Source organism: Chaetodon trifascialis, chromosome 2 (genome assembly GCF_039877785.1).
Source record: "Chaetodon trifascialis isolate fChaTrf1 chromosome 2, fChaTrf1.hap1, whole genome shotgun sequence".
Classification (NCBI taxonomy): domain Eukaryota; kingdom Metazoa; phylum Chordata; class Actinopteri; order Chaetodontiformes; family Chaetodontidae; genus Chaetodon; species Chaetodon trifascialis.
This window is the reverse complement of record NC_092057.1, coordinates 2,554,363-2,567,409: the sequence shown is the minus strand read 5'-3', so window position 1 is coordinate 2,567,409 and position 13,047 is coordinate 2,554,363. Positions and strand designations below refer to the sequence as shown.

The following is a 13,047-nucleotide window of genomic DNA, read 5'->3' as shown; positions in this document are numbered from 1 at the left end:
GACATCTACAAACAGTTCCAGCTCTCATCTGTGAAATATGAAGCTAACGCCACCAGGCAGTTAGCTTAGCATACAAACCTTTTTATGCTCTGGTTTTAAACATATGAGGTATAACATTTTACACCTGGTGAGCTTGAGAACAGCTGGTCCTTGGATTTTGCAGCAGATTTTGGACAGAGCCAGGCTACCTGCCTCCGTCTGCTTCCAGTCTTTATGCGATCTGAAGCTAACTCGCTGCTGGCTGCGGCTTCGCAGTTAATGAGGGGAAACACTGTTCTGTCCTGTGACTCTGTTTGTCATTTCTAAATGCAAATCTATTTCAACTGAAAAATCTTAGCAATTCCATGTAATATTAACAACGTTAATTTGTTTTATCTTCATTTGGACTTTGTGAAATGTGATCCATCCGGCTTCAGCACTAAAGACCACGTCACTCCTGCTCGGCCCAGCGGACCGGACCTGTTCTGTGACTGAGAGCCTCTCCGCCGTGCATGCTGGTCCACGCACAGGAGGACGCCTTTTGTTCGCACTGAGCTATAATCTTTTAGCGGCATGACGGGGGCCACAATTTGTATCTGACGCGACAATCCCCCAATGTGGGTCTGATACGTCTGAGCTCAGCGAAAAACAGAAGCTGATGTATGACTGTTAAGCAAACACAATGTACGAAGGAGCTGACATCACCAGCCTATACAGCAGCAGAACCCTGCTCGTTATGAGCAAAGAAATGCTTCTATATATATCAATGAATCCACGCTGGTACAAAGCAATCCCCCTGGGTCCTCTCCATGTTAGATATGTATGAACTAATATAAAACACTTTGAATTAAACCGTTCACCAAAGGGCATATGTTAAACGCAGTCATGGAGTCTCTGTTGTTTTGAAAACTGCGCAGAATTTTAGACTATTCATCAATTTAAATGCACACAGCACTTGAACACAACATATCGTGCATGCAAATGTGTATTTTGTGTCGCAGCCTATTTCATGACTTGACTGAGATTCTGACAACAACTTTCTCCTGCGTAAACAACCGATCTTGCTGAAGAGCTAATTTAAACACTGATGATTCTGCTGAACGCATTAATTATACAGTTTTGATGCTGTATAAACAATGGCAAACATGTGAGATGTGCGAAACAAACCTCTTCTATTTGATGTGTGCTATCAATGAAGTAATTGCGAGAGAGGGAAAAGCAAAAAGTAAATTCACATTTGGAGAAAATACCCTAAAGATCAAAGCACCCAAAACTAATGAACAAATAAAAGCACTGCAGCCATCCCTCCATCCATTAGTGTGTGTTTAGGAGGGAGAATAAAGGTAGCAAACTCCAGAACAAATTACACTCTGCCTGTTTTGGCAGCTCCCTCTCTCCAGCAGCAACAACACTCAATAATGAGCACTTGCAGACAGTCTGCATTTTACCGTCAGTGACAGAAACACTGAGCACAGTTACTGCAGCATTTTAGCATGAGCGAGAGCTGGGCCCCCTGGGGCCCCGTTTCTGTGTGATGCAACGCCTTCTTTTGTTTGTTTTCACATGTTCTTAAGCACACACCCTGTCTGCGAACAGAATTACCCTCTCAGGTGTGATAAATCTCAACCTGACGTGAGTTGACTTGACAAGTTTACAGTACCCAGTCTTGAGGCTGACCAGCGCATCCTGGACGCCAGTCTGATGGTATTTGGTCATGTACTGATGCATATCTGGGTAGTTCTTCCTGATGTTGCGCTCGGTGCTGCCGTTAGGAACTGTCCCGAAGCGAAATGGAGGGGAGTAGGAGTATGGACTCTGGAACTGCATGGAAAGGAGGAAGAAGAGCAGAAGAAAGACGGACTGTTTAAAGCGGGACTTGACAGGAGGGGAGGCTGGAACACACACACACACACACACACACACACACACACACACACACAAAAAAACAAAGAGGCTTAAACACAAACAGCATGAATGAGAGACAGCGAGGACCAGAGAGGAGGGGGAGAAAGGGAGTCCAAGGCAGAGAGGGGGCAAGTGGGTTGAAGTGACGGAGACACACAGAGAGGAGGCGAGAGGAGGAGGAGGAGGAGGAGGAGGAGCAGAGAGTGACAAGAAGAGACAGAGGAGAGAGGAGGGAGAGACAGTGGAGTGGACTCATCAGTCATCATCATTGTGTGTCCAGTCTAGCGTAAGACTGGCTGGGGTTCTGCTGACACTGCCAGCCTCTGCAAACTACACACACACACACACACACACACACATCCAAACACAAACACACACACGCGTCTTTGATCTATGCAGCCTGCGTGTGTGTGAGTGTGTGTGCGCCCCTGGGTCTGCTGTGCTGGCAGTGTTAGCGTGGTGACAGCTACGGCCAGAGGGTTTGGGCTGTTGAAGCCCAGGGGCGCTCCCTGGAGAGTCCTGTCTGGCCGCAGGGCTGGCATCCATTACAAGAGCAACCCTGACTGTGAATGCGTTTAGCTGCTTCTTCTGTGTGTGTGTGTGTGTGTGTCTGTGTGTGTGTGTGTGTGTGTGTGTGTGTGTGTCTGCATGTCCATATGTGTGGAATCCCACCTTCTTGTCAGACAGTCCAGTGACTTGGTCCACAAACTCTTCTTGGATCATGAAGGCGGCCAGGTTGGCAGTGTAGGAGGCCAGGAAGATGACGGCAAAGAAGGCCCACACTGACACGATGAACTTACTGGTGGTGCCCTTTGGGTTCTGCACGGGCACTGAGTTGTTGAACACCAGTCCCCACAGCAGCCATATGGCCTTACCGATGGTGAATGATGGACCATGGGGGTCTGAGAGAGAGAGGCAGGGAAGCAGAGGGAGAAACCCAAAAGAGAAAGTGGAAAAAGACGGACCGAGAAAAGCCAAAGCAGGTAAACCTTAAACCCACAGATCAGCTGACAGACTTAACAAACAGCATAAAACATGTCATAAACCACTAAACAACATAAATCATTCTTTTCCCTGCAAGTCCGTCTGCCTTACTGTTGCTTGCCAGGAAGAGAAATAATAATAAAACGTGTTCATCAGGGAGCTTTAGAGGTGCTGATGGATTTTGTTTTGCTAGCTGCTTCCACATGTGTTATGCTAAGCTAAGCTACATCACCGCTAGCTCCGCCTTCATATTTACTGCACAGATGTGAGAGAAAGCAAAACTGTTGAACTATTCCTTTAAATAAACACTGTCGTCTTGGATTTGTAAAAGTTAAATAGTTATGGAATAGTTTTAGAGTTTAGACGTTTGCTCTTTAATCATTCTGTTTGATGAAAAATGAGCAAACTCAACACATTGTTTAGCTAAAAGGAGAAAAACAGAAAAAGCTGAAATCACGTGCTACACCTAGATTTGGCCTTTGGCTCATTTAAATGTTAAATGAATGTAAAATGTAATTTTGTGTGCACACATTAATTCACAGATTCACGGCCGGCAGTGCAGCTCCAGGTTCTGATCTGTGATGATGCCTCAGATTACAGTGACTAGCTTTGGGAAGGCCATTGTTACTGCTCTGTAACATTAAGTGAACCATCTAAAGTCGGAGTAATAGCAGGTCACTTCTCTTGTTCCAGGGGAGGCTTTGACTTGTGCTCCTCGCTCTGGGGAGGAAAGACTGGTGTGATACTGCTGATCGCGTGTGTGTTAGCTTACCTTTGCCTTGGGCCAAGTTGCGGTTGAAACCCAGCGGACTGACAAACTCAAAGAGGAAGACGGCGATGGCTGTGACAATGAGCAGCATCACAAACATCATCACCCAAACTGATGCACTGAAGGGCTCTGAGAGGAAGGAGGAAGAGAGAGGGAGAGAGTTAAAGAGAAACAAGCACATAAGACACCATGGAGGAGCAGCGAATGCATAAAAAGAGAGGGACGCAGAGGAGGAGGAGACAGACTCAATAAAGGAGAACAGGGATGAGGGGGAGATAAAGCGAGGAAAAGATGATAGAGAAGACACAGAGAAGGGGAGAAAGGAAGACAGACGGAGTGAGAGAGGAGGCAGGGAGGGGAGGAGAGGGAGAGTTAGTCACAGAGAGTTTGACGGAGCACATTTCCATATTTCTCATTATTCCCTTGGATGAGAGCTGAGAGAGGGAGAGGCCTGGGGCGGGGGAGATGGTAGAGGAAGGGGGGAGAGAAGGAGAGAGGGAGAGAGGGAGAGAGAGGGGGAGAGAGGAGAATCAAACTCCAAGTGATCTGATGTGCCCTGCTGTGGGCATGTGTATGTGATCCACTTGTGTGTGTGATCTGTGCATGTGTGTGTGTGGGAGAGAGTGTGAGTCTGCATGTGTTTGGTGTGTAGCAGGGCAGGAGTTCAGAGAGCGGGATGAGTGCCAGAGACGCTGAACCCAGACAAATTATATGTATGTGTGTGTGTGTGTGTGTGTGTGTGTGTGTGTGTGTCACTATATGTGTAAGTATGTGACTGCCAGGGTTAGCCAACCCTGAGAGATTGTGCACTGAGGTGCCTCTAATATGAGTGCGAGAGATACTGAACCGTCACTGATACCCTGGCCCAGGCTCAACACACTCACTCACTCACACAAACACACACACACACACACACACACACACACACACACCGTGTTTTCATATAAATACACACACAAAGCATTCACCCCTTAACATACAGTACATACAGCCGAAGCACATTCATTCTCCACACACCCCTGGTTTAATACACAAATGTCCTAATATATGTGTCACACACACTTTCTCCCCTCACACACACACGCATACTGACACATGGTTTGATACACAGCGACCAACACACGCATGGTCCAATACATCCCCTCGCTCCCCGTCTCGCTCCAATGACAATACAAGACATTAGGCGAGCTCAGAGGAGCGCTTCAGTTTCTAGTCATCTGAACAACTGGAGGAAGAGGAGGAGGAGGAGGAGAAGAGAGGAGGGTATGAAGAATGCTTTGTCTGAGCTGACTTTTCAAAAAACAGCTGGCACACTCCACTTCCTCTGCTCTGCTGGAAATATTAATGTGCTGAGGGTGTTGAGGCCCAGATAAAGTCAGGGTACAAGTGGAGTGTGGCCAGCATACGCTGTCTGAATAAAATATTCCATTTTATGTGAGGGATTTTGCCAACATGTAAGCACCTCCCTTTTTCCTGCCCCCCGTCACTGGGGGACGCACAGAGAAAAAGAAGGAATGAGAGAAGGAAGGCAAAAGGAAAGATGGATTTACCGAGGAAGGCAGAAGGAGAGACGGTCCCATTGCTACGAGACACCATGACGCTGATGCCGGTCTCCACAAAGGGCACGGAGAAGTCGATGACCTCTGACCTTTCTTCATTGATGGTCAGCGAACCGACTGCCATCACCGCCTTCTTATACACCACCTGGCAGACGGAGAGAACAATAGCTGGAGTGTCTGCCTCTCCACCCGCACTGGCAGACATGAATCTAGCGAGGTCTGTAAATATTTGGACATCATCAGATAATGCCTCTTTGATGCCTCCCTCCTCTTTATTTTGGATGTGAAATATCACAGCAACTGAGGGTACAGGCGCAGAATGTCATCTGTAGTTGGAGGGCATTTTCAGCCATATCAGATGAAAAGTAAAAAAACACACAGCTGTCTTTTTCATCGTGCCACCATTTCTGCATCTGGATTTCTCCTGACAGTCAGAAATTCTGCTTATACAGATGTCACGTTTAGTAGGTAATGAAACGCTGCGTTTCTTCCACGTTTAATTGTCCAAAGGCCTCTCGTGGTCTGCTCCCATAAACATTACTACAATCTATGGATCATGCTGTCAGGCTCCATTATCAGACGCTTTACGGCTCAGTTTCAACCTTTAAGGATTTTACTGTGGCAGCACTAAACCGAATAAATCATTTCCAGAAAAGATAAATGATAGCAATCAAGTCGGCCTGGAGGCATTCTGCCCCTGTTGAAGAGTAATGTGTACTCTTAAATCGGAAACATTATTGAGCCTATGAATTACAGGTATGTAATTAAAGAGCGTGACTTAATGATGACAAATTAGTGGTTTCCGATGCCTCACAAGTAATGGCATTTAAAAAAAATAAACCTTTTCCACCACATGAAACAAACATTAACGATATACAGAAACATTTCAGTCAGTGTCAGAAAACATTATCTTATATATTGTTTTGTCTAATGTCACATTGTGAATGAAGAAATCTGTGAATGAATATGTACACAGAATAACTCATTAAGGTTTGGTGGTGAAGTGACACCTTCGTTCACAAATGGCTCACAAATTGCATCTTTAAAGGATAAGTCTGGTGATTCATATTTGTCTTAAAGTCAACAAATCCAAAGAAAAGACCAAAACCAACAATGACCTGATAGTTTTAACACACTGTGTCTGTGTCCAGTGCCTGATGAGGTTTATTCCTCCACTGTTGTACAAAAACTATTAAAAACACATCAGTAGGACAATAAATGGGTTTCGGGCTGAGGGCCAAAAAACAGGTTAGGGAATTTTTCTGGTATTTGTTGACAATAGAAAATATACTGTGACATCAGACGTCTCCTTTAATCACTACAGTTAATATTAATTCCATGCAGAGTCCAGATGTAGAGCGCAGGAAGGAACAAACAACACGGTCACAATAAGCACAGGTGGCATTAGGCCGTCCAGACGTTGCACCTTCTGCACGCACAAATTGATTATGTGTGTGTGTTATAATGCAGCAAGTGCACCGCAGGTCATGTGGCAGGAATTAAACCAATCAGTTTCACAGGACTTGCTTCGCCCGTTCTGTCCAAGGACGTCACAACACGGTCGTGAAAGGTCAGCCGAGCCGAAGATGGAGGAGCAGCTTCGTTCAGGGATACCTGCAACTGACGTCTCTACATCAGCTCAGGACATAGCTGGTGAGTATGATGATGTGCTGCTTTTACATCACTAGTTGCTAATTGCTGGCAGTACTAATTGGTACAGGGGGTTTTGGTTGCTTGGTAACAGCAGGCGCGACCGTAGTGGAAGCTCCAAAGCAGGTTGCATAAAAGGATGAAAGCGGCACAGCTGACGCTTCCACACACTTTTACACGCAACATCTGAGCAGCCGCTTATGCAACCAAATGATGTATCTAATGTGCCTTTTGAATTATTAGGAAAGTAAAAGCACAGTTTGCAATTTTGATAAATACTCTACGCCTATGTTCTGTCTTACTGAAACTTAGATAAGAGGATCAATACCAAGCTCATATCCACCCGTTAAACATGAAGCCACAGCCAGGACCAGCTAGCTTAGCATAAATACTGGAAGCTAGCTGTAAGACGTGTTATTAGTAAGCTTTAGAGGAGCTGGTGGGTGGATTTTTGTACAGTTAGACAGGGCCAGGCAATCTGTTTCCCCTGGTTTCCACTGTTTATGCTAAACTAAGCTAATTGGCTGCTGGCAGCAGCTTCATATTTACCACAGAAACATGGACTGGTACTGATCCTCTCATCTAACTCTGCATGAAAGCAAATAAAGGTATTTCCCAATCGCTACATAGGAAGTGAGAGAGCCAGACAGGGACAGGCAGATATGAATACCTCTCCAACCATGCCGTTCCACACATTGTTGATCTTCTTGCCGTGCTTTCCATTCGTGACCAGGTACAGGTCATAAGTGAACTTGACGTTTCTCGCTATCTTCTTCAGGATGTCAATGCAGAAGCCCTTGCAGCACTGCTTAATGTAGGAACCTCCTGACGTGCTGTTACTGCAACATACAAACACACACACACATTTGCACAAACACAATTAGGTCCCGTTTTTCATACGAGAGGACATTTTCAGCGTTTGAAAGGCGAGTGTGTGAAGCGCGAGTGTGACTGCACACTTGCTGCCTGCTTGCTCCACATCTGGTGATTCCATCAAACTGTAAAACTAGAATTATGACAGTGCAGAGTAACCATACATACAGCTGAAGGGCAGAGAGAGCCTGTACGCGTGTGTGTGTGTGGTGTGTGTGTGTGTGTGTGTGTGTGTGCGTGTGTGTGTGTGTGTGTTTCCCTGAGTGCCTGAAAACACAGGGGTACTGAGCAGATGCTGCTGGGCTTTAAATAGAGCTGGGCTGTGCAGAACAACCAACCCACATGATTAAAATATCAGCTGTCCTTCCCCACATCTCTCTCCTCATTCCTTTACGCTCTCCTTTCCTCCCTCCCTCCTCTCTTTCTCCAATTCTGTCCGTAACCTCTCCAAAACTCACGGCGTACCTACACACATACGGTCCCGAGCATCCACTCGGGCAGGACGCACAGAATGGAAACCCATGTTTAAGTAACTTCTCTGACAGCGTTCCCCGAGGACCTCGGAGCAGAGAGCCAAACTGAAATGTAGGATCAAATGATTCTCATAACCTATTAAACCCAACCAGCATTTTCCAAAGTACTTCCATGAAAACTTTATTTCGCTCCCATGTCGGCCGTCTCCGACGTAGCATCCAGTATTATGGACTGGAACAGTAACTCTGTGACCTTTTAACTTGCCGCTTCAGCCGACTCCAATTCAAGAGAAAGTTCATGGAGAACTGAGGAATTCATACAGAGAGAACACGGAGAACGACTGTCAAAGAACTTAACCATCAAAGGATTCAAAGATCTTTTAACAGCAGTCAAGTGTATCTGCAGCACAGCATAATGTTTTGTGTGTGTGTGTGTGTGTGTGTGTGTGTGTGTGTGTGAGAATAGTATACATGCATATGTGAGTGAGTCTACGTATGGACAGTATGTGCCCCAGGTGTTCTAATGCACACATACTATGTGCATTAGCTTTTCCCAGCTGAGCCCTTTCTGTGTCCTTATGTCACTATGTAAACACACACACACACACACACACACACACACACACACACCGACAACAACAGACTCCCAGAGATACACATTCAATACATCTGCGTGATTCACGTCATACTTTTCTCACAACAAACACGCACAAATAAAATAGTGACTGAGTAAATGTAGCACTTATGGATGGCTGGACGTGCGTGTACGAATGTGTGTACGCATGTGTGTACGCATGTGTGTACGCATGTGTGTACGCATGGGCGGCTGGACACACAAACAACAAATGTGACGTAAACGAGGGCCTGGAAGAGACTCGTCATCTCGTCCTCGGCGATGGCTGCGGACGCAGGTTGAGAAATGAGGTCACGAGTTGAACTTTTCTCGCGCTGTCATGCGGTCGTGTAGCTGCGTGCCCACAGTGCTGCGCTGTCATCGTCATGACGACATGATGAAAAACTGAACGCCTGTTGTGTGTGCGTTGTCTTCTTGAGTCCATCTGACACAAAAGCTTTTAATACGGTGGATTCTGTTTGTTAAAAGAAACTTCATAAATCTTAAAGAGAGAGTGATTACAGCTGGGTTTTTTGTGCTTCCCCTGCAGTTAGCAATGACTAACCTGTCCTATTCTATCCTATTCTATCCTAACTGAGGCCCACAAAAATGCAACTATTTTCTATTGTCTGATTGAAATGTTGACATTCATTGAAATTCTGACAATAATGCTGTCAGTCATGGGTAGATTGTAATGATTAAAGATGGATTTTATTTGTGCATTTGAACTGTTTTGTGGCCAAGTGATGAACCAGAAGCACAATGCAGATGCAGAACTGAGCCGGTGACAAATAAACCTGCAGCAACTCTGATTAATGCTGCTCATTGCTGACATTAGCAGAGAAGCTGTCTGGTCTCGTCATGGAGAGGCTCTTATTGAGGTGTCCATATGCGGCACATAATTGGAGTAAAACCTAAAATGTCACAGAATCAAAGGGAAGTTTCTTTGAGAGAGTTTACTTTCAGTGAATATTTGAGAAAAATCTCAGGATTGTTTACACACTCAAGAAGGCCTGCAACATATTTCAGCCAGTATAAAAATACCTTTTAAGTTTTTTCAAAGGGAAACGTCCAGTGAATTGTTTGACTTGTTATTGCTGGGAGAAGCCTCAAAAGCTGATTTTTAAAAGCACCCGTCATATAAATGAAGAAAAACTGAACTGATCCGAAATCTTTCCGCGTTTATGATGGGACAAAAATCACAATCAAAAGTGAAATCACAAATTCGGTGCTTAAATTCATCCATAAATGGTTAATTTGTGGAAATTTTTTTTTAGATATATGAAATTTAGCTTCATCGTGATACGAATTTAAATCTGTTTGAACCAATATATTTAGTAACAAAAGGTGATTTAAGCCATTCAGCCCACTGCTATTGTTGCAGGGGAGAAAAGTGATATAAATTCAGTGAGGTGGTGAGTGGGGAGGTGGAAAAAAAGTGCATTAACACATAAAGAATAATCGCATCTGAAGAAGTAGCACAACAAAGTCAATTTGTGAAATATTCCCATTCTATTGGCGGATGCTGTTATCGGCAGCGACTTAGTGCACTGATAACAGAGAGCAATATTTTCCTGAGATCCTGAAGTGATCGTGTCAGATAAAGACAAGCTGAAAATAAGCATTAAAAAACTCCAAGCAAACAAATGCGATGGATCTGTTCTCAACAGCAGGTGCAGAGAGGGGATATGAGAAACGGGGGGGGCATTTTCCACAATGGAAGATATGGAGTAAATCTGCTGTCCCGCCTGGAGCGGGAAGGACATTTCACTGTTAGGGAGCAGCAGAGAGAGGAGTCAAGGCCAGGTGAAGCGGTGACGTAGCTGCCGCAGGGAGTGGGGGGCTGAGTGGCCGGTCGTAGCAGAGCGCAGAGCACAGGCTGGCGGGTGCGGATAGACCGTAACCTGCAGATACTGTACGCCTGTGAGAGACTCCCCGACGAGCCTTCAGCGCCAGGACCAGAATTTAGAATTTGATGCAAGCAGCCACTGGCAGCCTGTGGGGAGGGAGGGGGGAGTACAAATGAGGAGGCGACAAAGGGGAACTTGGGGAGGTTGAAGACAGGGCAGGCTGCAGCGTTTTCAGCTGCTGAACAGAATACTTTAGGAGCCTGGAGAGGTGGGAGCTGCAGCAGTCCAGATGGGAGATGACAAAAGGTTGGGCAGCGTCCCACATGAAACACCTTTTCATTTTCTGTCTCCAGGTACGGCTCAGGCTGGCATTTACTGTATTTATTTCATTCATTTACAGGTTTCTTTCTTTATTTATTTTTTCCAACAGGAACACTTCACAGTTCTAACCATAAAGTTCGCAAAAAGGTGAGTTTTTATCCGGTATGGAGTCAACACCGAACTGTGAACTTTGATCGCTGCTGAATGCTTGAACAATGAATGTATAGAGTGAAATACTTTACTTTGAGAGCCATTTGTCTGAATTTATGTGGTTTCAGTGCCCTTTTCAAATCTCAAGCAGGTAATTTGGATTTGTGCAATTTACAGCTGGAACTATTTTCATCTCTGATTAATCTGCCGATTAATTTCTCAGCCACCTGATTAGTTGTTTGGCCTGTCGTATATCAGAAAATAATATAAGAGGATTCTTTCTTGTTTTGTCTGCCCAAGTGTCTAAAACCCAAAGATATTCTGCTTTTACAAGCAAATCCTCACAACTGAGAAGCTCAAACAAGGAATTTTTGGTACTTGACATGGACATTATTCAGTGATCAAAATAGTTGCCAGTTAATTTCCTGACTGATCAATTAATCAGCTAATATTCAGAAAGAAATTTCAGAAAGTTACTTCACTGTAGCTTTTACAAATTTGAGCATCCAACATCAAAGAAACTAAATTCAATTTGCTGATATTTAAGTGGTCATTTCAAGTCTGAAAGCTACAGTCAAGCTGAGTTAAGTCAACAGACTTTGAGATGAAAAGTCAGACGTGACGTTTCAGGCGATGCTCTGTCAGTCATGTGATCACAGGAAGACACTGGAAGCCCCGCCCACCTGAACTTTGCATCTGCATTTGTTTTTTGTTGTTTTCAAAATGGCACAACATGAAATGACCTTCTAGAAATTTCAACCTGGGAAATTCAGATAGATGGTGCTCACTGCAATTTTCAATTCCAGAAGTTCAGTGATATTTAAATATCAGCCTCAAGTTTGAGTAAGTGTTTCTGAGGTTCACATGGTTTCAGCCTTTTTTAGTTCAATAGTCAACTTTAAAACCATGTAGGTACAACAGAATTAGATAAACTCGGGGACTAAATACTAAATAAATATTAAAGATATAAACATTGAAATATCATACAAGCATGCAGAACATTAACCAGACGCACGCTAATGTGTAGAGACAATATGTACCATGGAGGGTAACAGTAAGCAGCACTACTAATTAGTAATTGTAATATTTAAAACAAGCAACACGTTCAGTACATCTAAAACAACACATGAATCACACTGAATTAATGCAACAATGAAACAAAGGCCACAATGGGAAACACAAGCAATTACAGTGGTAGCAGAAACAAAAATCAAGTACAACGACAGATTGGCATTAGCGAGCTGACAGCAACAGAGAGCAATTAATTATTAATGCTGACAGAACTGATTACTAAATGAGAAGCACTTTGCCGGTATGTGTTAAACTCTCTGACAGAAGTTGGGATAGAGTTTACTTCTGTACAACAATGACAGAGAACACAAAATACTGCGTAATGTGGGAAAACACTGATGTACGTCTTGGCTGCCTCAGCTGACATGTAGCAGACATGAATCTGAGGATAGCTACGCTGAATTTGACTTGAATATAAACACCTGTTTCTGGACTCCTGATTAAAAACATTTGGGGTTACACAAGAGCTATCTGCCTTCATATAGAACATGCATGTAATGACACGCAAGGAGTTTTTTCAGCTTGGTGTTAACTTGTGTTTCAGTTCTGCCATGTGGATGCATCACACTGTCAACCACATACATTTGGATTTCAGTCTGGAGGACAAACAGATGGTGAGTCATTATTATATAAAGTAAAAATGAGTGGGCCCAGTGTGGATCCTTGTAGAACAAAAGTGGACAAGCAGAGGGCAACTGATTGACAATTACGCTCTTAGACCAATGGAGACTGGTTTGAGAGGTGTGATTCTTTTCTTTTTCACTGAAAAAAGTGAAAGTGGATCTAATGGAGAGGGTCAAATGCGTTCCAGAGATCAAGAAACAACTTTGCTAACACCACCTCTTCCATC

The 13,047-nt window shown here is 44.3% G+C and overlaps 2 protein-coding genes across 2 annotated transcripts in view; one reads left to right on the top strand and one right to left on the bottom strand.

The window, feature by feature from the left end:
- hapstr1b (HUWE1 associated protein modifying stress responses b) overlaps positions 1-4,158 on the top strand; it is a 47,629-nt gene extending 43,471 nt beyond the window's left edge. Inside the window, exon 5 of the transcript XR_011602562.1 lies at positions 4,128-4,158. The gene's annotated coding sequence lies outside the window, so the exon portion shown is untranslated. The remainder of the gene's footprint in view (positions 1-4,127) is intronic.
- Positions 1-13,047, bottom strand: part of grin2ab (glutamate receptor, ionotropic, N-methyl D-aspartate 2A, b) — an 87,873-nt gene that overhangs the window by 9,231 nt on the left and 65,595 nt on the right. Inside the window, exons 11-15 of the mRNA XM_070973079.1 lie at positions 7,517-7,685; positions 5,188-5,341; positions 3,641-3,766; positions 2,557-2,786; positions 1,640-1,800 (exon numbers count right to left, since the gene is read on the bottom strand). Coding sequence (XP_070829180.1) covers positions 1,640-1,800; positions 2,557-2,786; positions 3,641-3,766; positions 5,188-5,341; positions 7,517-7,685 — 840 coding nt within the window. The remainder of the gene's footprint in view (positions 1-1,639; positions 1,801-2,556; positions 2,787-3,640; positions 3,767-5,187; positions 5,342-7,516; positions 7,686-13,047) is intronic.